Source organism: Stegastes partitus, unplaced genomic scaffold (genome assembly GCF_000690725.1).
Source record: "Stegastes partitus isolate 25-593 unplaced genomic scaffold, Stegastes_partitus-1.0.2 Scaffold349, whole genome shotgun sequence".
Taxonomy (NCBI): domain Eukaryota; kingdom Metazoa; phylum Chordata; class Actinopteri; family Pomacentridae; genus Stegastes; species Stegastes partitus.
Genome location: NW_007578080.1, coordinates 115,198 through 137,593, shown reverse-complemented (window position 1 = coordinate 137,593; position 22,396 = coordinate 115,198). Strand labels below are relative to the sequence as shown.

General features: G+C 39.9%; 1 protein-coding gene across 1 annotated transcript; it reads right to left on the bottom strand.

The window, feature by feature from the left end:
- Nucleotides 1-947: 947 nt before the first annotated feature.
- ift81 (intraflagellar transport 81 homolog) lies at nucleotides 948-21,081 on the bottom strand. Its single transcript, XM_008284152.1, has 18 exons — nucleotides 20,693-21,081; nucleotides 20,452-20,555; nucleotides 19,306-19,486; nucleotides 19,124-19,213; nucleotides 18,847-18,912; nucleotides 18,424-18,534; nucleotides 17,693-17,777; nucleotides 16,988-17,151; nucleotides 16,794-16,889; nucleotides 14,487-14,633; nucleotides 10,049-10,198; nucleotides 8,672-8,800; nucleotides 6,828-6,917; nucleotides 5,591-5,677; nucleotides 4,934-5,005; nucleotides 3,750-3,835; nucleotides 3,452-3,497; nucleotides 948-1,753 (listed from the first exon to the last, which is right to left on the bottom strand). Exons 1-18 carry the CDS (start codon nucleotides 20,834-20,836, stop codon nucleotides 1,571-1,573), a joined length of 2,031 nt encoding a protein of 676 aa, XP_008282374.1. The 5' UTR covers nucleotides 20,837-21,081; the 3' UTR covers nucleotides 948-1,570.
- Nucleotides 21,082-22,396: the final 1,315 nt, after the last annotated feature.

The window sequence follows — 22,396 nt, the reverse complement described above, 5'->3', positions numbered from 1 at the left end:
TACAATGCACACTTGATCCGTTTGGCACAAGAGCCACTAACATTGGTTGTCAACAGCAGATTAAGTTTCTGTGGAAGGGAGGGTTTGGTCCTGAAACATCCACGAAGACATTTGTTGGGAACAACGTGAGGCACTCAAAACAGAGCCTGTGTGGACTGAAGTGTCACTTGATAGAGAAGTAATCAAATTTTATTCTACCCCAAATAGGTTTAAGATTGATTTATGGGTAAATAATTAATGAAAGCAGAGAAGTTGGAAAATTAAATCGCTTCATGCATTAGAAGTGTTTTAAATAATAATATACACCGATCAGCCACAGCATTAAAACTGCTGAGAGTTGGAATGATTATAATGTTAGTGTTAATGTTCTGCTGGGAAATCCTGGGTCCTTTCTTGCATATGGACGTTACTCTGGCACATACCACCCACCTAAACATTGCTCCATACAAAACACACCCCCATAGCAACTCCATTCCCTGACAGCAGCAACCTCCCTCACCAGGTCAGTGTGCTCTGCAACACTGCAAAAAACCACTCAGGAACAGCTCGAGGAACATGAAGATGCACCAGAAGCTCAAAACACAGATAACCCTGACCCACAACCCACAGGACCCAGAGCATCAGCATCTATGGCTTGGCTGGTCAGAGCTGTTTTGGCAGCACTAGTGGGACCGGCACAACATTAGGTAAGTGGTTTAATGTAGTGGCTGAATGTTGTACGTAAATGCTACATCATTTTTCACAGAAGTCCAGTTAAATAAAGCAAAGACGGCCAATCAACATCATATCTGTCACTTGATTTCTATAGATAAGTTATATTTTGTGGAGTCCAGCAGGTATGTGTCATTTACAAAAGCAATTTGTGAATACATCTTTATCATAATTGGGAATTTATGGATATTGTCTTTCCATTTAAGATCACTAATACAATGAAACAGGAGTCGAAATGAACATGAAATATATTTAATAAAACTGTTTAGATAATCCAAATATGTAAAGATAAACATCTGAAATGTCAAAGGTTAAACAGATTTAACAAGCAGAAAAAGATGATCATTTTATCTTCACTGTCCAAAGCAGTGGAGGTCCCAGTGAATTCCAAAATTGGAATCCCAATCCCTTTTCAAGGTTGTGACTGGAGATACCAAAAATAGTTGACTGCTGCCACATCCCAAAGTGCACCACTTTGTACACTGTTATCTTTGGACACTTTGATTGAAAGTGTATTCTTAAAGATATGTCACAAAAGAGTCTCCCAGGAGTCAGAGAAAGAGGAAACCCTTGTCCTGTGTTCTTTAAGTTCTGTATTCACAAAGCATCTTAAAGTGTGTCATCACCAGAGATTAGTGGTCTGGTTCTGCACAACGTAAACTACCGACAACTGAGTAACAGAAAAGATGGAGGGAAAGATAAAACCCATGAACAATGACAGGAACTCTATGTAGTGCCTAGTAACACTTTACATACAATGTAAATAAAAAGATTTAGACCCGTGACAGGAAGATGTGGAACATTTGGTTTAACTTGGTGTAGTGAATGTAGAGTGGGAAACCAGCTGTTGATTGTGTCCTCACAGCACCAGCCTGTCCTCCCCTCCCTCCTGGATGACCTGCCCAATAGACACTTGGCTCTGAGCCTTTATAAAGCATTGCCTCTTGCACTCCATCAGCTGCTCCAGGTCACGCCACATCTTCATCTGGTCCATGTTGGCACTGTGGCTCTCCCTCACCATCTTCTGCTCCTCACGTAACTTCTGCAGTCCACAAAGGAAAAGAGTGATGAGGGGGAAAAAAACACACAACACATAGTCGATCTGTTAAAATATCATACATGTCCGACAAAAGGCAAACAATCATCAGGGAGAAACCTGAGTATTGTCACTATTATTAGTGAAAATATATATTACTAGTATTGTGATGGCAGCTGTGATTTGCTTTAACAGAAACATGGCTCAATGACAACATCCCAGACGGACATACAGCTGGAGGGGACCACATTATTCTGGGCGGACAGACAGACAGCTAGCTCTGGGCAGCATGTGCGGCTTCACCATCGTCAAACCATCTTGTGTGTCTTTGTGTCCCTGAAGACCTACCAGGACCTGAAGAGGTTCGCCATGTTCAACGAATAGCGGCACACATGGACACAGTGACCCCTTCAGGAGGCAGCGACAGTGAACGTTTAGTGTCTTAGCCCAGACGTGCGTCCCAAAAAAACTTGCTGGTTGAATTATCCTGAAGAAACGCTCTCTCATCTTGCCTGTACTGCTGTGTATGTACAGCAAAATGACAATAAACTTGATTGGATTTGATTCAATCAGACCTGTTACTGGGGTTTTTCAGTCTGGAGTTTGCATGTCTGACCTGTTTCTCTGTGGGGTTTTTTTGGGTGTTTGCGCTTCTTTCTACAGGCCACAGATATGCGTGTTAGGTCAATTACTGACTTTATACAAATTGGCGATAGGTGTAAGCATGCATGGTTTCCTGTTTTTTGGTGTTAGCCTTATTTCACATAGTCAGAGCATTTTACACAACACTGTGTCAGCACTGGAGACACCTCTTAATCATTATGCTCCTCTGCCTTATCTGTATTTCTTTAAACCAATCATAATTATCTTGGGTGGTGCTAAACAATGATGTCCCCTCAAAATAGTGCCAGGGGAATTGTTATAGTGGAACACTTGCATGCAGGGAGGCGAGCACTATCATTAAAATGGCTAATTCACTGAAAAACAGCAGGGCTGCTTTACTGCACAATTCAGACCTTCATGAATTTTGTAGTGTTGTTAGTTGCTCCTTAAAGGTGTGGTTGAAGGGGTTTTGAAAATGGTAACGCTTAGTGGAAGGGGAAGGTAAAAGAAAAGCACAGCCAATTGTACGCTTATACTCGTAGTCTCCATCTGGTAAGTCAGACTAGCCCTGTGATGAACCTGTGACTTGTACAGGATGTATCCCACCTTTTACCCAATGTCAGTTGTGATAGGCTCCAGCCTCCTGCGACCCTCCACAGGATAAAGATGGTGTGGGTAATGGATGGACAGAAAGGGAGAAATCTGCCGGAGCCTGTTACCTAGATGTTTGAATTATTTACCACACTCTTTGATCAACTTGCTCATGCTTTTTACATTTTTGTTTTTTACATTTAAATGTGTTCTTGCTTGTCCTGTCAAAGCAGGATTTACTTGGAAGCTGCTTTGTTATGAATCTATCTTATTGGTTTGCAATTTAGAAGAAGTATGTTAAAAAAAAATCTATAAATACCAGGTCTATGCAAAATGAGTCTAGTCAATACCTTTTACTCACTCTTCATGGCTGTAGTTATGTAAGCTTCCAGTAAATTCCATTGGCTAACCTGTCTGTCTTCAGACCATGTTCTTGACAGACTAAAGGAAAATTTCCAAGTATTGACCCATTGCATCTGCTAGTTCAGCACTTGGACACACTTCTCTCACCTTGCCGAGTAACTCCTGTTCTGAAATGTTCTTCATGTACACTTCCCTACAAAGAAGCAGAAAAATACAAGTCACAGCCATTTCTCATGTTGATCTCACCCAGTGTTTTTAAATAAAGGTGTGGTGTATCAGCATATGTTGACTCCATGAGGTGTGGTAACGAGTTTCTGACAACTCTGCGCTGTATGAAAGAATAAAGTGGCAGCCGATTAACTGACGCTGCTGTAACAGGAGCTTCCTGAGGTAAAAAGGGCATTCATCTTGTGAGCAGCTGGCTGGCCTGGCGCAGCAGGCTCACCTGATGGCCTTCTTCCTTTCTTGTGGATCAGAGGACACGTAGGCCTTCATCTCCTCAGCCGCCCGCTGCATTTGCATCTCAATGATCTGCAGAGGACAGAGATGCAGAGATCGAGTTTATTCTCACAGCAGGCATTTGTGGGGGCAGGTCACTTGCAAAATGCGGTGACATTTTATTCACTCCTGCAAACACCCCTGTGGGGAGCAAGTTACTGTTTTGAGTTCAAAGTATAACTTCTAATTTTATTTAATTTGGCTTGAAAAAAAAACGATAAAAATGAGTACTAAACCCACTGTGGTTAACAGCTGAAATGTTTCGATTTCTTTTTTAGGTCAGCGTGCCCTTATTGTGAATGTCAAGTGAACAACATTGCCAAAGCATCAAGGATGGCAGAATTCAAAAATAAGATGAGAAAATAAAATAAAGTTAAGTAACCCATTAAGTAAAATGAAATAAGTAGATAAAAAGAACAACAACAACAGCAAGCACATGTTTCGCCCGCATGTCTGTTTCATATGTATAATAGGTCAGATCAAGACAATTATTTATTGATTTAATTATGTGTCTATCAGTTCGTACAGCTGCGTGTCCCCTGGAATGTGTTGCTTTTTGCTGCCATCTAGATCTATGAGGTTTGGAGTTAACTAATCAACGTTCTTGGAGCATTGCACTCTAATATTATTGTATATATTGTCACATCTAAAAGGAAGTGTATCTCTGTCTCTACCTCACCTGACATGTATTGACTAACCACTCCTGCTTCCTCTGTAGCCACGACTTTTTGTTTCATCTTTTCTCTGTCGCTCAACTACAGTCACAGAGTCTGCATTTGGCCACCATCTGTCTCTGCCTTGTAAAAGATAATCTTCTAATTTATATTCATGGTTTAAGGCCAAATAGCAGTGACTTTTAGTTTGAACTTCATTTGATTCGTCTGATGTATTCCAGATAAACATCTTTTGGCAGTTAATAATTTGGTTTATTCTTATTAGTGGTTGGAAAGCAGTATTGGCTTGAGGTTGAACAGTGATGGTTGTTATCTGATCAGTGGATCTCATGACCACCTGACAGAGGGAGGCAGCTTGTAGTGCTTCAAAAGTGTTCTTTCTTTAATAATAATCAAAGGGTAACGGACACTTTTTTTTCCTTCTATTTTAAGCAGCTGCACTTTATGAAAGACTTGCCTCTGACATGGAGTTGATATAGTGGTATCGGTTTTCCTTCTGTGCCGTCTCCTCCCTCAATGCTTTCACCTCCTGTGAGGGAAAAATGAGAACAGGGACACATTATGTTACCGTAGCAATGACATAACATATACAAAAAAACACCAGATATACATGTAAAAATATAGATGGGTGAGAACTTGAAGGAAAAAACGGCATGGAGTTTGATAGTGAGATGTTGGGCCACCAAGCACCTCCAGAACAACTTCAAGTCGAAAGTATGTGGATCTCTACTGGAAGGATGAAGACCACTGTCACAAACCATCTTCCCTCATTCGATGCTTAGACGATGGTGGTGGTGGAAAGAACTGTGATACTTCATTCTAAAATCTCCCATAGTTGTTCAGATGGGTTGAGATCTAGTGAATATGAGGGCTACAGTTCACAATTCAAACCATGTCCATACCAATCAAATCATTATAGAAAGTTGCATAGATTTACAGTAACGCTTCGTCCTGATTAGACCCAAACCAATGCCAGAAAACGCCTCCGCAATCGCACAACAAAACATCCCCTCACTGTAGGGGTCATGGCCTCAGGTTTTTCCTTTACTTTGCCACCTATCGGTACATCTAAATTCTTGTTGATATTAAATCTAATGCAGAAAAATTACTGTACCTGCTCCAGTTTAGATCTGTTGCTCTCCAAACCAGCAGCACAACTTTCATATTGCACCTTCTTTTCCTCGTACTCTTGACTTAGTTCCTGGTATGATGAAGTATCATGCAAAGAACAGACAGACAAATCCATTACTGTACAGTATGCAGCATGAGAATTGAGACAAACACACGAAATACAAGATTTCCAAAACTCTTGTCGCACTTACAACACCATTTCATGTCAACGTAAGGTCACAGCTGGCATTTAAGCAGTTTAACTTTCAATCAGGCTCTTACAAAGTCTATTTATGTCTTCCTGTTGCAGATCTTCATTAGCAGACATTACCCAGTTAGATGGACGAGCGATTCTGGGAACACGTGTAGGAAAATTTAATCCTCCGCTCTAGTTCAGAGATGTGGGGGGGCTTTCCCATCGTGCATTTTATTTATAGACTATGTAAATTATCCTTAATAGACCTTGTCAATGATAACACATAATACAAGTTAAGTCCTAGTTGTTCGCATGGAACATTTGTTTTTACATTTAAGACAGATACAGAATTTAATCTATTCATTACTCGTATTTTTCAGAAATATCTCTTTCACAAAAACTGTTTATTTTGTAAAATAAACAGACCCAAAAATAGACAGACGAAGTAGAGTATTTTCAGGGAAACTTACTGATGTGTTTAAATAACACATCAGTAAGTATTTGTTATTATATTACAGATTTTGGTTTTATGGCTTTGCAATGCAATTTTCAGCTTCCAGCATAACTGTGTACTTTCAGGGGTAAATTTACATCAACAAAAACAACAAACTCAAATGAATAGTTGTGAACCAAGCTATGTATGAATGGAATTTACTTCCAAGACACACAAAATTTGATTTGAAATAATCAAATATCTGTGTGTGAAGGTGCATTTTTTTTCTTTTTTTGTTAGTATTTTTGTGTAATGTGATATCAGAATGAGTGTAAAGGGTAACTACATTTATATGGTCAAGTATTCTGTATTGAGATACTACTTGGTAAGCTATGTGTGTATGAACATGTATAGATGTGTATACACATAGATTAGTATATTCATAAGTATTCCATTGCTCAAAACTGTGACTATGGTAACTACCAGGTTGTTTTTGTTGTTTAACTTGGTGCAGATTTTGATGTTTTTAGATAAGAGAAGAACATAAATAATTGCAATTTATGCGGTGTGAGGATTATTTGAAGTAGAGGTGTTAATGCGGTCAATGCTCACCTGACACCGCTGTCTCAGTGATCTCAGTTCTTTTATAATTGGTGCTAAAGCCGACTTCTTCTCCACTATCATTGAGTTTAACTTCTTCACCTGTAAAACCAAGCCAACAGCATACATTGCTTTAAAACTGAAAACAAATCTTACAGTAATCACAATGTAAACTGACAGGAAACTATATTTAAAACTGAAAATTGCAACTTCATATACAGTCTGAATCTTCAGCAGAAACAGCAGGTAATGTGACAGAGACTAATGGTTTATTGAGATGATGAAGTTAGGCAACATTATCAACCAGACAGGTGCAAGCTGACAAATCTGATCAACAATTCTCTGCAGAGTACGGAGAGCGGCTGCAGCCAGGGTAAATAACACACAATTAAGTATTGATTAAAATATTACAGGTTTTAGCGTTAAGGCATTGCAATGCAGTTTCCAAGTTCCAGTATAACTGTGTACTTTCAGGTTGGATCCAGTGATGTTTGACGCCATCACTAGGCAGTTTGCCAAATGTCCAGCCTGCCAAACTGATCAACAAACTCACGATAGCTTAGAGCATGCCTGAGTCAACTGTTTTCCTTTGGGTCTTGACAAAAGGAGGATAGGGTGATAAATAAGGTGGAAGCTGTGAGCTAAGTTGTGGTTGAATAGGTTGTAGTCATGGTCTTATAGCCTTTTTGCTCCAAAAGGTTCCACACTGAGTGAAATAACCTGCAAGTAAGTGGCAGCCATGATAAGAGCTGGTCAGATTCTCTAAACACCAAGGAAAGGTGCTTCAGTGCCTCTTTTCTTATCTCCTTCAGCATAGGATACACTGGACCATCCCTTGCAAAAGGAAAGGAGATAATGCATCCCCACAATTCCTTCTGGTGCACTTTCTGGCCCTTCAGGAAAACAAACACTATGTCTATCTTGTGTAAATTTGATAATTATTTTCATACAGTCCAGCCAAAATGATTGGGTTTCATGTTAATAAACACAGTGGACAGTAGGGAAAGCATGAAAAACCATTCTCAATGTGACAACCAATACTTAGATAGCCCAGTGTAAGAGCAGCTGGATTCTTTGACCAATCAACCACAACCTTTTTTTTTTTTTTACAGCTGCAGAGTCTGCATTGCACATAGGAGGGATCCTGTTTTTGTGAATGCTGGTCCACTGACATGGCTTACTGGGACACTTAATGGAATAAAGCCATAATGAAATTAATAACTAAAAGTCAAAATGTGTTTAATGAAAAGGTTTGACAGTATGCCAACACGTACAGTATCAAAATAGTGAAGCAGCTAAATGGAATTCAGTCTGCTTATGTAATACCAGTGCTTTCGCTGACGTGTCATATCAAAGTGTCCCCTGTGAACAGGCCTCCAGCAACGACAAGGCTTTAAGTACCACTAATAGATTAAGATGATGCTAATCAAACAGAGACCTATACAGTTACTAAGGGAAGCTCTATTTAGCCAAACTTAGTGAAAGTACAAGTACATAGGCAGTGCAGTATCACCACAACTATGTAGTGGCTTTTAGACAGTTCACTGACTCACTACAGCCTATAACTATATTAACTAAAATCAAAACTGCCATTTCACTGGAGTTTTAATCGCTAATCACATGGCAACTGTTAAAGCCATATTTGTAAAAATGTTTTTTTCAAAGAGACAAAATCTAATTTCTAATGTCATCATTGAATTCTCGGTGCTGCTAATACGCTTTCTCACTAAACTGCTAAATGATTTATTAGAACCATTCATTTAAAGTAACTATGATGCCCACAATGCCAGCCAAATGAGTACAAAATAATACTTGTTCTTGTGTGAATTCGCCCCAAGGCCCCTCGGTATACTTACCATTTCAGACATGTCATCCAGAGTGCGGCCTTTTTTCTCATCCAGCTCGCTCTTGATGGCCGACACTCTCTCCAGTTCCTCCTGAGTGTTACTGTAGCCAGAGATGCCCTTCTCAGCTTCCACAGTTTGCTTTAAAAACACAACACAGACGGTCAAAAATGTCCTCAAAAGAAGGAACACCTAAAATTATTCTCAGTATGCTTGTGCACTTGGAATAAATCAATACAGAGACATCTCAGATGTACATGACTATTGATAAATAGTCATAATTGAAGCATTCCCTGTGATGAAGAAAGACATTCTCTTTTCTTTTGATGGTCACCAGACCCTTTGATTCCATCACCTTTTGTCATGTGTTCTCTTACCTCCTGTCATTGATTAACAACTACATAGGTTGGTCACCAGACCCCTGATTCCACCATCTTTTGTTCATTGTTCTCTTACCTCCTGTCATTGAATATTGTTCTGGGTCGGTTTACCTTCACAGACTCATGCTCTGTGTTGGTGAGCCCACCGTACACCAAATACTAATAAACACCCACTACAGCAAACTTCGCATGAGGACCATGGGTAAAATTTCTTCAACACCTGGAATAATATTTTGCTGCACATGTTGCTGGAGTATGAAAACTCTCTAAAAGCTGTTTAAACTGCAAATGTTGAAAATTTTACAATATAGTTCAAACTATGGGGAGAACAGCAGATTTCACTTCAAAGACAACTGTTATTTTACACTGTCCCAAGGAAAAAGATGTATCCAACTGGAAAAATCAGGCTCATATATGCAAAAAGAGGACACACTGCCTGGTAGACATGTGATCAGAAAGAAACCTTCAAATGCGTTAACGTGGGATGCAGACAGAGTAGGAGCAGCAGATGCACATATCAGAAATAGCAGCTCAGCCTGCGTCAGACAGCCTATCAACAAGTCAGGTGCTGAGACCGCACAGAGGTGTGAAGCCATTTCCAGGAAGCTTCTACCGCTTCACTGTTAACACAAACTGCGTGAATGGGGAGATCAAGTGAAAACTGCACATTTGGAAGGGCAGCATCAGCTCAGAGAGAGGACTGGAGCGGATATAGCTAGAATACTTCAGGGCAAAGAGGGCAGTAAGGGCAATTGGCGGTCCAGGTAGCAACATGGCAACATTTAAAATGATGAGTACAGAGGATCCCTGAAAGAACACTACCCTAGAGCTCCTTTACAGCTTATTGAATTCCACTCATCAAGCAAATAATGGCAAGGCGACGCGGTAGTAAAAAGTCAACTGGCAATGACAAAAGAAAGAAAAAAAGAAAACACTGATATTGCTCGTGCTGTAGTCATCTGTGAGTTCAGTTTAGATTAAATATTAAAACAGAAGTTTGATAAGTTACCAGTTTCTGTTGCACAGTCTCGTGTCTCTGCCTGAGAATCTCCTCTGTCCGCTGCAGGACTCCATATTCTGCTTTCAGCTCAGCAATTTCTTGACGTTTCTTCTTGTACACTGTTCCCTTGCTGCGCAGTTTCACCAGCAAACGTTTCAGCTTTGGAGAACAAAGAAACAGAATTTAACATTACGTTTGAATTAAAAGAGCATTTGATTCATTTTAAGACAATTTGTTACATATTAAACACTTAGGTTTCAAGATGGAAATGCTCAGCCACAGCAGTGACTGTTTATTTTACTCATGATGTGTCTTCCAGCATATAAAAAACACCACATAGACATGTTAACAAGGTAAAAAAAAGTTGTAAGCATTTACCACCTTTTAGATTCATACAAACACATGGCTGTTTACACAACCAGCTCCCAGCAGATGTGGAGCCACATTACCATTTAATCGGAGACCTGTGACCATTTAATAAATGTAAATCCAATATTTATACTCTATTTAGCTCTGGTTTGGTCTCTGCCAATACACAAGACAAATTTCTGACTTTAAAGCTGTTGCTCAATTATGTTTGCTGGTGTGTTGCTAAATTTGTCAAACATTTTGTGCAGCACAGGCAGTGTACAGTTGGCTTTTAGAGGTTTTCTGGCTAAAAACCGCAGCCTAAAGTGAGTTTGGACACAGAAACAAGACGTTGAAAGACACTGAAACACTCAGCAGAGTTGTCAGCTCGTCATTACAAGCAACTCCTTTCACATGTATGTAGTTATCTGGTGCTTTTTGAATATAAATATATTGACTAAAGAGAAGTGGGCATATTTTGAACAGTGATAGAGATTCTAGCTGCTATGAGAAAGAAACTATAAAAGCTGGTTTGGAAAATGCAATGCAAGAGGCAAAATACAGTTTATATTTGACAGCATGGTGTCCAGCACAGCTGAGATACTATGAAAGGCCAAAAGAGAAGACAATGGGTAGAGCCAGGGGAGGGAAGGGATTAGAGAACAGCAGTAGCGGCAGTCATGCCATGATCTGAAACAGTCACCCGATCCTTTCAGATTCACAGCCAGCTATGTACAGCAAACAGCTTCATCTGACAGAATAACTGCTTTAAGTGGATGTTAAGTCACTCCCCACCCTAACTGTCTGCTGGGACACATTGAAACTCCTCCACAATGAAGAGCAGCTATAAATGAACATGGACACGGGAGAACAGCCCCAGAAATCATAGAATGTGCTTCGTGTCCTTTGGGGATCCATGAAGCCTGATGTGTGTTGGTGTGGGTGAGTGAGTGAGTGTGGGTGTGTGTGTGTGTGTGTGTGTGATTGTGCTTGTACATTTATTCTTTGTGTATTTTGGGACATCAAGGGCAGACGAGGCTGAGAGAGGAATTAGCACAGCAGAATCATACTGCATAGTGTTCCCGACACTGTGTCCCCAAAACAACTGCTGTTAAACTGGACGGCAGATTAGTCGAAACACGTTTTAGACATGCAGAACATTTACAAAAGTCAGGAGAAACATGACGGGTGCAGAAGATCCTCCAAGTAACTACATGCGGGACAAACAGTAGGAAAGTACAAATGAAATTTAGCTAATTACATTTTAGATCTAAAACATTATATCAGGACAAAAAATCATGTTATTCAGATTTGTTACTGAAGTAAGACTAAATTTAACCAGTGTGATGAGTCTGGTTGATAAAAGGTCTCATGTTACTGGCCAACCAATGACGAGCAGATGCAGTCATCCCACTCACAGAGACCCTGCAGTTGGTGGGTGGCATGTGATGACACATAATCGTCAGAATGGAAAATACCTCTGATAAAGTGATCATCTCCACCGTGGCTGATGGCCCGAAACTATGGAGGAGTCTGATAAGCTGTGTTTGACAAAACATTTTCCATTAACTTCATTCATGTTTAGGCTCAAGGGCCTCTTTGTCTCTACAAACAACTCCCTCTCGTAATTTTAGTTAACTTAAAGATATGTCAGTCACATTCATTGTAATATACAGGCATAACTGATGCAAAACTTGGATATTAGCTGAAATACATGCGAGCTTCTGTGGTTTCACTCGCACTTAAAAAAAACTAAACTACATTTTTCATTGCATCTCATATGATTTCCTGTTGTCACTAAGATCACTTCTCCACAGCTGCATGGCTCAAATGATTTTCTCTTCCTGATGACAATAAACATGTAATTTCTGTAAACATTCACATTTTTTTTCCACTGATGTTTCACTTCCTCTATCATTTACCAGAAACAATGAAAGTATTTGTTTTGGTTCTGCTGTAAAAATCACTTTCTCTCAGGTTTGTGTTACGCAATAACCCACATCTGGAGTGTAAAATGGAATGTAAATGTTACAAAACTTTATACTTTCTTGTGTAAATTGGTGTAACTTGTTTAAAGTAATTACCCCAATGTTTCAAATTATTTTGTCAATAATATAGTGATGGAAAACTGCTACAGTAAGCATAGTAAATGTTTGTGATAGAGATTCTCTTGCTTCTTTTGAACCAACACAGGAAGGTCAGTGGTGAGGGTCAGCAACAGAACAACACCACTGGAACAAAAAAGCACATGCACCTTCCATGGGGATTGTCGGCAGCCTCAAAGGCAAAGGACACAGAGGAGAGCAGGGAGATAGCAGTGTGACTCTTTGGCCTCAGCAGAAATCCCAGCTCCCACCTCACAGATAAAACATGCGTCAAACACCAGGCTATAAAAATTCTAGTCCGCACAGTTCATATGGTCACAGCACAACCCCCATTCATCAGCATCTCTAAGCTAATACAGAACTGTTTATAGTCAGCCTGTAACTTCAAGCTCACTGTATGCGTAGGCTGGAGGAGAAATGACTGCTCAGAGCCATCATAAGCAACATTATGGTTCAGTTTTTCTCCCTCTTGAGCTCAGTTCTACTCGTCAAAGTGATAGCTTAGAGAAGACCATGTGTCTGCAAGGGGGGAGTACATCCTTGTCACGGGATATAAATAAAGACAAAAGTTTACATGCCCTAAGACTGTTTAATATGTCCAGCTGACTTGAATTAGGAGATTGATTACACTAAAGATTAGAGAAAAGGCCAACTTTCAGGAAGTTTGTCCAGTGCAGTTCCTTGTTCTGGATATTCTCTCTTTTGTGTTCTATTTATGGCTCTGCATGGGAATGTGAGGGAGAGTAGGGAAAAGGGATAAGTAACATTAGACAGCGAGCCTGTCTGTGTTTGGATAAGAACAGAAATAGCCACTTGTGTTTTGTGCGGTTTGCAAATCTTAAAGTGTGTACTTAGATAAAGCTGGAATTTCTGCAAGGTGATGTTGGCTGTTTGCTTGAACACAAAGGAGAGAATCACGTAGGAAATGTCTTTGTCTGTTCTTGCTGCGGACTGCAAGGTGGCAGAGTTGGTAGTACTGTTGCCTCGCAGCAAGAAGGTCGCCAGTTCGCGTCCTGGTGAGGACACCTGGGATCTTTCTACATGGAGTTTGCATGTTCTCCCCGTGCAGCGTGGGTTCTCTCCGGGTTCTCTGGCTTCCTCCCACAAGTCCAGAAACATGTTATGGTTAATTGGTGATTCTAAATTTTCTGTAGGTATGAATGTGAGTGTGCTTGGTTGTCTGTCTCTAAGTGTAGCCCTGTGATAGGCTGGTGACCTGTCCAGGGTGTCCCCTGCCTTCGCCCAAAGTCAGCTGGGATAGGCTCCAGTCCCCTGCGACCCTAGTGAGGATTAAGCGGTGTATAGATAATGGATGGATGGATGTTCTTGCTGCTAGAGGTACTTTTTTTCAATGTCTGAATTAATAAGGTCACCCCTGCTGCAAAGAAATTCAGACATGGCTGATATGGATTACAGATGCACGATGAATTCAGCATCATTATCAGTATCAGCTCATTTTTATCAGTATCAGCTAAAAGTGTTCGTACATTTGGAAAGCTTTTTCTTTATTGTCTCTACCTGTCACCGGACCATCATAATAAATATAGGCCAATTCCACTACAGGACACCTGCAATTAGGTGGAAATTTTGTACATATATCAGAATCAGCAATTTTAACATAACATTATTGATAAAAAACAAAAATTGTGCATTCCTATTGATATGCAGGGACAGCCTTATGTTGTGACTGTGAGAACTACAGCTGAAAAGTTAATCAATTTACAATCAAAATCGTGATTTGAAACAATGTAATTATCAAACTGCAGTTCAGGATGTACATTATGCCATTCTCCTCGTGTGACAGCGCCACTTTTGATGGTGTCCCAAGTGGTAATGCTTCATCACGTTTTGTATCTACAACACAGTGAATGTTGAACTAAAGTGTGACTGCAGAAAAACTATACTGCAAATCAAATGACAATATGTGTCAAATTACAATTTGATATTGTCCCCAAATCTTTCAGCCTGAGTGAGCATCAACACCAACAATGTACCTCATCACCACGGATGACCTCCTCCCCGTCCGAGCCTTGTGCCTGGCTGCTCCTCTGCCTTAGCTCCCTCTCTGCTGCCGCCAGCTCCTCCCTCGCTTCCTGAAGCTCCTCCGCCTTTGACTCTTTCCTGCGAATGATGATGGAGGCCTAGAAGAGTCATGTTACATTAGATACACAAACACGAGAAAACTGTTTTTGTTGCATGACTTTTAACCTATCACGTGAGACTGAATCTAAGTGAGCAATGAGGTTAGTAATTTGGACAGGAAATGTGTACAAAATATCAACCAATCACAAAGCTTTGCATTACAATGAAGCCTGAAAGTCCCCCAATATGTGGTACCTTATAACTGTTACTGCTCAGATGTCTAAGCTTCACTTTGCAGAACAATATGTGGTTTGTGACATCACAACTACTTTAGGCGTTAGACATGAACACATACACAGACAAAAGACTTCCCAGGAGATATGTTGTGTTCATGTCCTGTCTCATTTATAACAGCCTTCGCCATTGGTTGTCTGTTTGTTGCAAAATTGATTTTAAAATTTTACTCATTTTAAAAGCATGTCTTGGTCTGGCCCCAAGCTACATGCCAGAAATGTTTTCCCCATAGAGCCAGCTCGCAGTCTTTGGCTTAGCCTCAGGCCTTAGCCTCAGGTGGGGCCCTTCTGGCTCTTCCAAAGTCAAGGCTTTAAATCCAAATGTGACCATCAGGGCCACTCAGCTTTGGATCAACCAGCCTGAAGAAACAAGGCTCGCAGAATATGTGACTATTTAAACTCTGGAATCCAATTTTTATAGACTTGCTCTTAAGTGAAGTCATCTTTTAATTGCTTGTTAAGGTTTTTTTTATTGCTTTACTGTTCTATTTCAGGTTCAGGTCGCAATCTTCCCTGGAGGCGTGGGTTTGAATCCCACTTCTGACAATAATAGTTCAAGCAATTGCCCGTTGGGGATCAATAAAGTGTTTCTGATTCTGATGTCTTATTTATAATCAACATTCTGCATTTTGTATATTTACATAGTTTTTCTTCGTGTTTAAACTTTATCTTAATCTTGCTTTGCTTTGTTTGGTATTACCACCTAGATTCCTGTTGTTATTTTTTCCTTCTGGATATTCTGCTTTTACTTTGTCTGTCAAAGCACTTTGTAAACTCAAAAGTGCTATACATATAAAGTAATTATTATCTAGTAATTACCTGAATAACCTTTTAAAAAGAAATGATTTTAAAGGGCCTTTAAAGGATTATTAAATGATGAAGATGGAGTAGACGGTATTTTTTAAACACAACTAGACTACTCAACTTTTTTATGGAAAAATGTTGTAAATATTAAAACATGTCTCAAGGCAGGGTACACACTACTGTGTAAACAGGCTGAGTTTGGTTCCTCTTCATTAGATGTTAGCTCCCAAGATTTGGGTCTCTAAAATATTATCATGGATTGTGTATAAAATTAGGTTATGTTTGATGTATCATTTATGCATGACTGTGATTCATCCCGAATTCACTTTAAAGTCCATCTCCTGGCATTGATTAAATCCCTAAAAATTCATCTCTGTGTATCAAAGTTACATATTTTGTTTTTTGCAATGAAAATAATCCCCTCCTGCCTTGGCTCTGATGTAATTCTACACTGTTGCGTCCTTTAGAATATGTGGATCTCTGAAGTTCCTGCTGCTCTCTCCATGCACCCCTGCATCTCTCCATTTCGTAAATTCCAACTGCTGTAAAACAAAACACCAGAAGAACAAGCTTTCCCACTCTGTGTGTGCACTGACGCACCATTGTTCATTATTCAATCAATTATTCACCATTGTTATGCTGCATTGACTACCATTATCCACCATTATTAACCCTATTCAGGATTTTCATGTTGCCATAGGTAGAAGGTCTTTCTTGGGGTCCACTGGACTCCGAAAGTCCTGAATAGGGTTAACTATAAGGAGCAACCAGAGTCAGGGGTGTGTTCTACCAAATGGTAGCACTGGTTACTGACAACTAGAAATTAATCATGTGTTTCACAAATGTTGCATCTGTTGTTTGGGACCATGAAAAAGTGAATATGTGAGCTCCCCTAAAAAGCCATGATGTAGATCACACACACTGTCTAGAGCAGATATTTAATAGTTCCTGTAGCTAAGAGGAAAAATACAGTGAATAGAATAAAGAACAACTATCAAAACCCACAAGAAAACTGCACACAGCACCTTTAACATCACAGTCAGCACCCACAGGGCTTAATTCATGAAAGACATAGCAGACAAAAAGATGAAAGACATCAAAGAAATTGAATGAGGTCAGCACCTGTTGCCTGTACAGTGTCAGGTTGTCATCCATGGGGTCATTTCTCATCATCCTCTTCTCAATCAGCTGGTTTATCTGAGAATCAGCCTCTTTAATCTGTGACAAGGTACATTAAAGAACACTTGGAGATTACCACATCAGAATCTTGCATTGTCTGAAGGTGTGAAAGCCTGAAACGACATCCTGGCCCTGACCTTGTCCTCCAGCTCCTGGAGATCAGACTGGCCCATTGCAGGCTCCAATGCCACTTTCTGCAGGTACTGCACCATACGCCTCATGCCCTCCAGCTCTTTGGGGAGTTTCTCGGAAACCATGTAGGAGTTGATTTTGATCTCTTCTTCAAGTCTCTTCATCAGGCCTGACAGAGACAGAGCTTTTCATTAAGCATTTTGGGCCTAATGGGTTTGAAACCCTTTAAGGCATTCAGTGGCTCTGATTACTTGGATTAAGCAGAAAACCACAAACGTATACAAAGGTACTGGAAATACTGAGGAACAGATCAGTTTTTCAACATGATGTTGTTGAAGACAAGTACTTATGCCAAACAACAGCTACCCCATTTAGCATTCCTGATTTTTTTTGGACATATACATACAGCAATTGTGATAAGTGACATTAACTGTGCAGCTCCACCTCTGTCTGCATTGCACAGGTCATTTTAGAAACTGCAAATGTGTAAATCTCGCCTTGGGCCGAGGAGGCCAATACCAGATGAGAACAAAAGGAGACAATTTCAACATCAGATGAGCTCTATTATAGCACATCAAAGATCAGTATAATTAGAGGGTCTCAACAGATGAAAGCCTATTAGCTGTTAGACCCCCTCACACTCTGCTGTGCCCTTGAATGTCCCATCCAGCTGTGTCCTGCAGAGGCAGCAGCAGGACAGGAGTACTCACTCTCTGGATTGGCATCTGTCGCTGTCTGTCGCATATCCTTCAACTGCTGCTGCGATCTCAGCAATCTCTGCTCTGCCTGGAACAGCTGAACACACAAAAACAGTTACTTCTACAGGCAATGGGGGAAATTAACAATATTAAACACAAGGGCCACACCTAACAACTGCTTTCATACTGGTTCATCTTCCTGTTTTCCAGATTAAAATGTCATTCTTTCAGATAAAAACATTTCAGGAACTTCACAGTGAACAGCACCTATCAAGTATGTACAGAGTCAAAGGTGACAGCTTCAGATTACTCTTTTTGTCCTAAAGGTGTTAAGTTGGCTAATTTGCAAAACATTGGAAATGTCTCTGTTTTTGTAACTATGTCAAACGAGATATGAGAACTGAAAGAAACAGAAAGACAGGTTGAGTTGAAAAGGCATTGATGGTAAGTCCACAAACTGAGAAAAAAAATGTTAAAACTCCTAAGATGTTTAATGTTATTTTTTCTTCTCTGTTTTCAAAAGGGGGTTGCAAGGTGGATCGGTGGTTAGCACCGTCGCCTAGCATCTAGAAGGTTGCTGGTTCGTGTCCCGGTAAGAACACTACAAGCGCAACTATCGCCACTGGAATGAATGTGTGTGAATGATTAATTGACAGTGTAAAGTGTCTTTGAGTGTCTGGAAAAGCACTATATAAATCTGACCGATTATAATTATATAAACCACAATTATTATTAGCACTTACCTGATTCTTCTGTTCCTGTTTCTGGTGAGTCAATGACTCCTCTCGCTCCTTCTCCACTCGCAGCTGCCTGGCCTGCTCCAGCATCCGCTGGTGGTTGGACACTGACTCCACCTAGTGGAACAAGAGGTTAAAATGATAATTATGTCTGATGGCAAGCTATCATATGATCAGCAGAAATAACTGAGCACCTCTGTCAGAGTCAGGTTTCACCTTTTGACAGGGCCTGTAAGTAAGACCCATTAAATCAACACCTCATTACTTCTCAGCTTTTCTAAGAGAGCCTTGCAGCCCGTCAGATTCCTGTCAGGCCCATTAGAGAAGCTGATAATATATGTCTAGGGTCATGTTTTCATTCCTCAGTGAATCCTAAAGCCTTCCAAGCATTACAGGAGCAATGAGGCCTAGTGGAACAGTCTGCCTTACCCTCTTCTTCAGCCTCTCCACACGTTTGATTAGTTGGTCCTTCTCTTCCTCCATGGCACTAATGTCCTATAATTGCAGAAAAGAGGTATTACTTCAGTGCATTATATCAACTAAGTTTAAGAAGATGGCCATATATTATTAATTTATTGTCAAAACATTAGTTATAACAGAGAAAAACTAATTTATGCCAGTTTATGACCTTTTTATACGTGCAAAGCTTAGCATGAAAAACTTTCAACAAAAATTGACTGTAAAGAATTACTGTCTATTTTCTTACCCTCCTGATTTCAGAGGTGGAGAAGCCTGAAGTTCTGAGCTGCTCACATTCCTTATGATACGTCTTAAATCCTTCCACCAGCTCTTCATACTGTTAACACACAACATATTTACTTCTGCCTTTTAGCAGCTCCAAAAACTAGAAAATTATTTGCCGACTGTACCTTTAATATAGTAACAAACCTGGTGATAGGTGTCATTGATGACGTCATCCTGCAGGAACTCTGCTGGCACCTCAAGCTTAACCAGAAAACGAGCTAGGTAGGCCCTTTTCTTCAGCTCAGCAACCCTCTGCAGCAGCCAGTAAAGGATTGGGTGGATCACAGGTTTGCTGCCAGTCACCAGACCCTGTCTGAAGCTGCTCCTGCAAGATGTGAAAAAAAGGAGAGCATATAGAAACTGCAGATCATTGGTGACTAAACATGCAGATGACTGATCACATATCCACCAAACAATGGACACGGAATTAATTCTCTTGGAAAAAGTTTCTTCATAACACTTAAGGTTAAAAGGAAGCAGTTAAACTAATGTCAGAAGTGTTGGAGTGAGTGTGTACTGTTTGATTTAGATTACTCAGATCCATTTTACCATTTTCTATATCCACTTTATCCTGTGTAGGTTTGCAGGGGGGCTGGAGTCTATCCAAGCTGACAGAGCGAAAGGCAGGTTACACCCTGAACAAGTACCAGTTCATCACAGGGTCAACACAGAGAGAAAGAGACAAAGACAGACAACCATGCATGCTAACTCTCATACCCATGACCAATTTACAATCATCAATTAAGCTCAGCATGTCATAGCACCTGGAGGGAACCCATGAAGACACAGGGAGAACATGCCATCAAAAAAAGCCCCAGCTTAAGATTTGAACCCAGGAACTTCGAGCTGTGAGGCACCAGTACAGTTTTTTGTAATGTCTTTTGGAAATGTCAGAAAATGCAATGGTTTTATCATTCACCAAGGGAAAATCACCAGCCTCAACACGATAAGAACTGAGTATTAAAATAGCCATTTAAAGTCTGTCCAATTTTGCTTAATAGCAATTTATTAAACAACAGTTAAACAAACAGAACATAAACTTTAATACAACATCTTTGACTTTAAAACTCCTTGTTCATCCACTAGAGCTATATTTTACACATGTGGCTGGCACTGAAGTGAATGTATCCCTCTCTATGCTGTGGGCATCGTTTACTGTTATGGATCTTTAATAAAGATTTAAGTCAGAAAAACAGAATAAGGAAAGCATACACATTTCAAGACTACAACTAAGTGTTTGACTGAACAAGATTGGGAGTGTTTGAGATTAAACTAGATGCAGACACTTACACATCAGAGAGATTGCCAGGAGGTTTATATTTCAGCATCCCTAGCAGAACACACATCCTCTTTACAGTTTGCTCAGGCATTTCTTCACGGATGTCTATAGTTTGCTGAAAACAAGAACAGGAGAGAATAGTTACCTATAACAGAATAATTCATGAACACCACCGTAGTAAGACATCACACATCATCAGTGTTAGCACAGATACAAGTGTTTAAACTGAGGTGACTGGAACTATTCGCTCACCTTTGGGTCGATTTCAGCCAGAACATCATTTAAAATCTGAAGCAGCTGCATCGGTTCCAGTGTGTCAAACGTGATGAGGTTGAAGTTCTTCTTAAATGGCTCCTTGTTAAGTTGTTCAACGATGAATTTCAGCTGTTCGCTCATCTTGGAAAATGTGAATTTGTTTGCTTTGATAGCTCTTCGTGCTCCTTCTTACTGGATTAGCAAGCTAACGCTAGCATAAATACGCTTTCTGTCGTTAAATAAGTTCGCCTAGCTTGCAAACTTGCGTTTCAAAAACTCTAAAACCTTATTGTTACGTCGTTCAAACAACTATTCACAAACGATAAAGACACATTTCGGAAGTTTGAGGCAGTCCGTCTTATTGAATCTTTAACTAGCTAGTTCGTTCGCGGACAGAAACAGATAACAGTTGTTGTCATGAGCCCCATGGAAACCGTGAAGGCGTCGCGGATAGGTTGTTAACAGGAAGTAGCTGCAGTGGTCACTTCACGAGAGCTGGGTTGCGCTGATGTGCGCAAGTTGCGTTTTAGTTGCACAGGCAGAAGCGTAAAAAAAATCAATAAACACTCAATCTAAAGTGCTTCATGCTTCAGATAATTTAAGCAAATCTCACTGAAAAAAAATACGCTCAGCCTGCCATTGCAAAGGCCAGCACTCAAGCATAAGTTAATGTGATCGACTTAGCTTTTTTTCAGGGGTTAAATGTTAGATGTGTGACAAGTTGAAGCTTCAAGGAACGATGTTTGCGTTTGCTGGATAATCAATTAAGTAAATAAAAAGTAAGGCAACAGTCAGTCTCACAATTAACACACTGGTTATTATTCACAACCTGTGAGTTACGCTACATAGTTGTGCAAATACCTGTCATAATAATAATAATAATAATAATAATAATAATAATAATAATAATAATAATAATAATAATAATAATAATAATAATAATAATAGCAATAGTCTTCTGCAGTGTATTTGGGTGTAGGCCTTAATAATTTGGTTGCATTATTATTGTTTGGTATTTTACAGTGCTCACTAAACTTTTTTCTTCCAATATATTTACCATATTGGTTCATTCCAAAAGGTACACGAACAAATAAAATGAAATAATAGTGGCTTCTCAATAGCAGAATCAAGCTATTTAGACAGATTTAATTTGATATCTAACTTTGAAATTACACCAATAGGTCTAATGAATTTAGTTAGTAGTACAATAATAAAAACTGACATTCAGAAGATTATTCTGGAACCACAGAAAATAAATATACGAAGAAATAAAATCAGTTTAAAGCTAGGTTTAAAAACGTGGGCTTTGTTTGGTGTAATTGGCTTTTAAAAGTATTAATATTAATCTGCTGCCCTCAGGTCCTCCGGAAGGTTGTTCCAGTGATGTGGGCCACAATAACAAAGGCTGCCTCAGTGTGGGTTTTTGTTCAATTAAAAGGCCTAAAACAGAAGACCTGGTGGTTCTGAAGGGTCGTAGAATAAAATAAAATTTGATAAATAAGTAAGACTATGAGTATTTGGCCATTTTAAACCAGTGAAATGATCTTAAAATCATTTCAACAAACGAGTTTAAACAGCATGTGGTGAGAGGTTGAGCTTGTCCGTGAACGCAGCACAGCAGCCCGTCAGGTGGCGGTGTTTCCCCGCAGCAGCAGCAGCAGCTCTGATTGCAAAACAGTGAACTTTGTGGGATTAAACAGA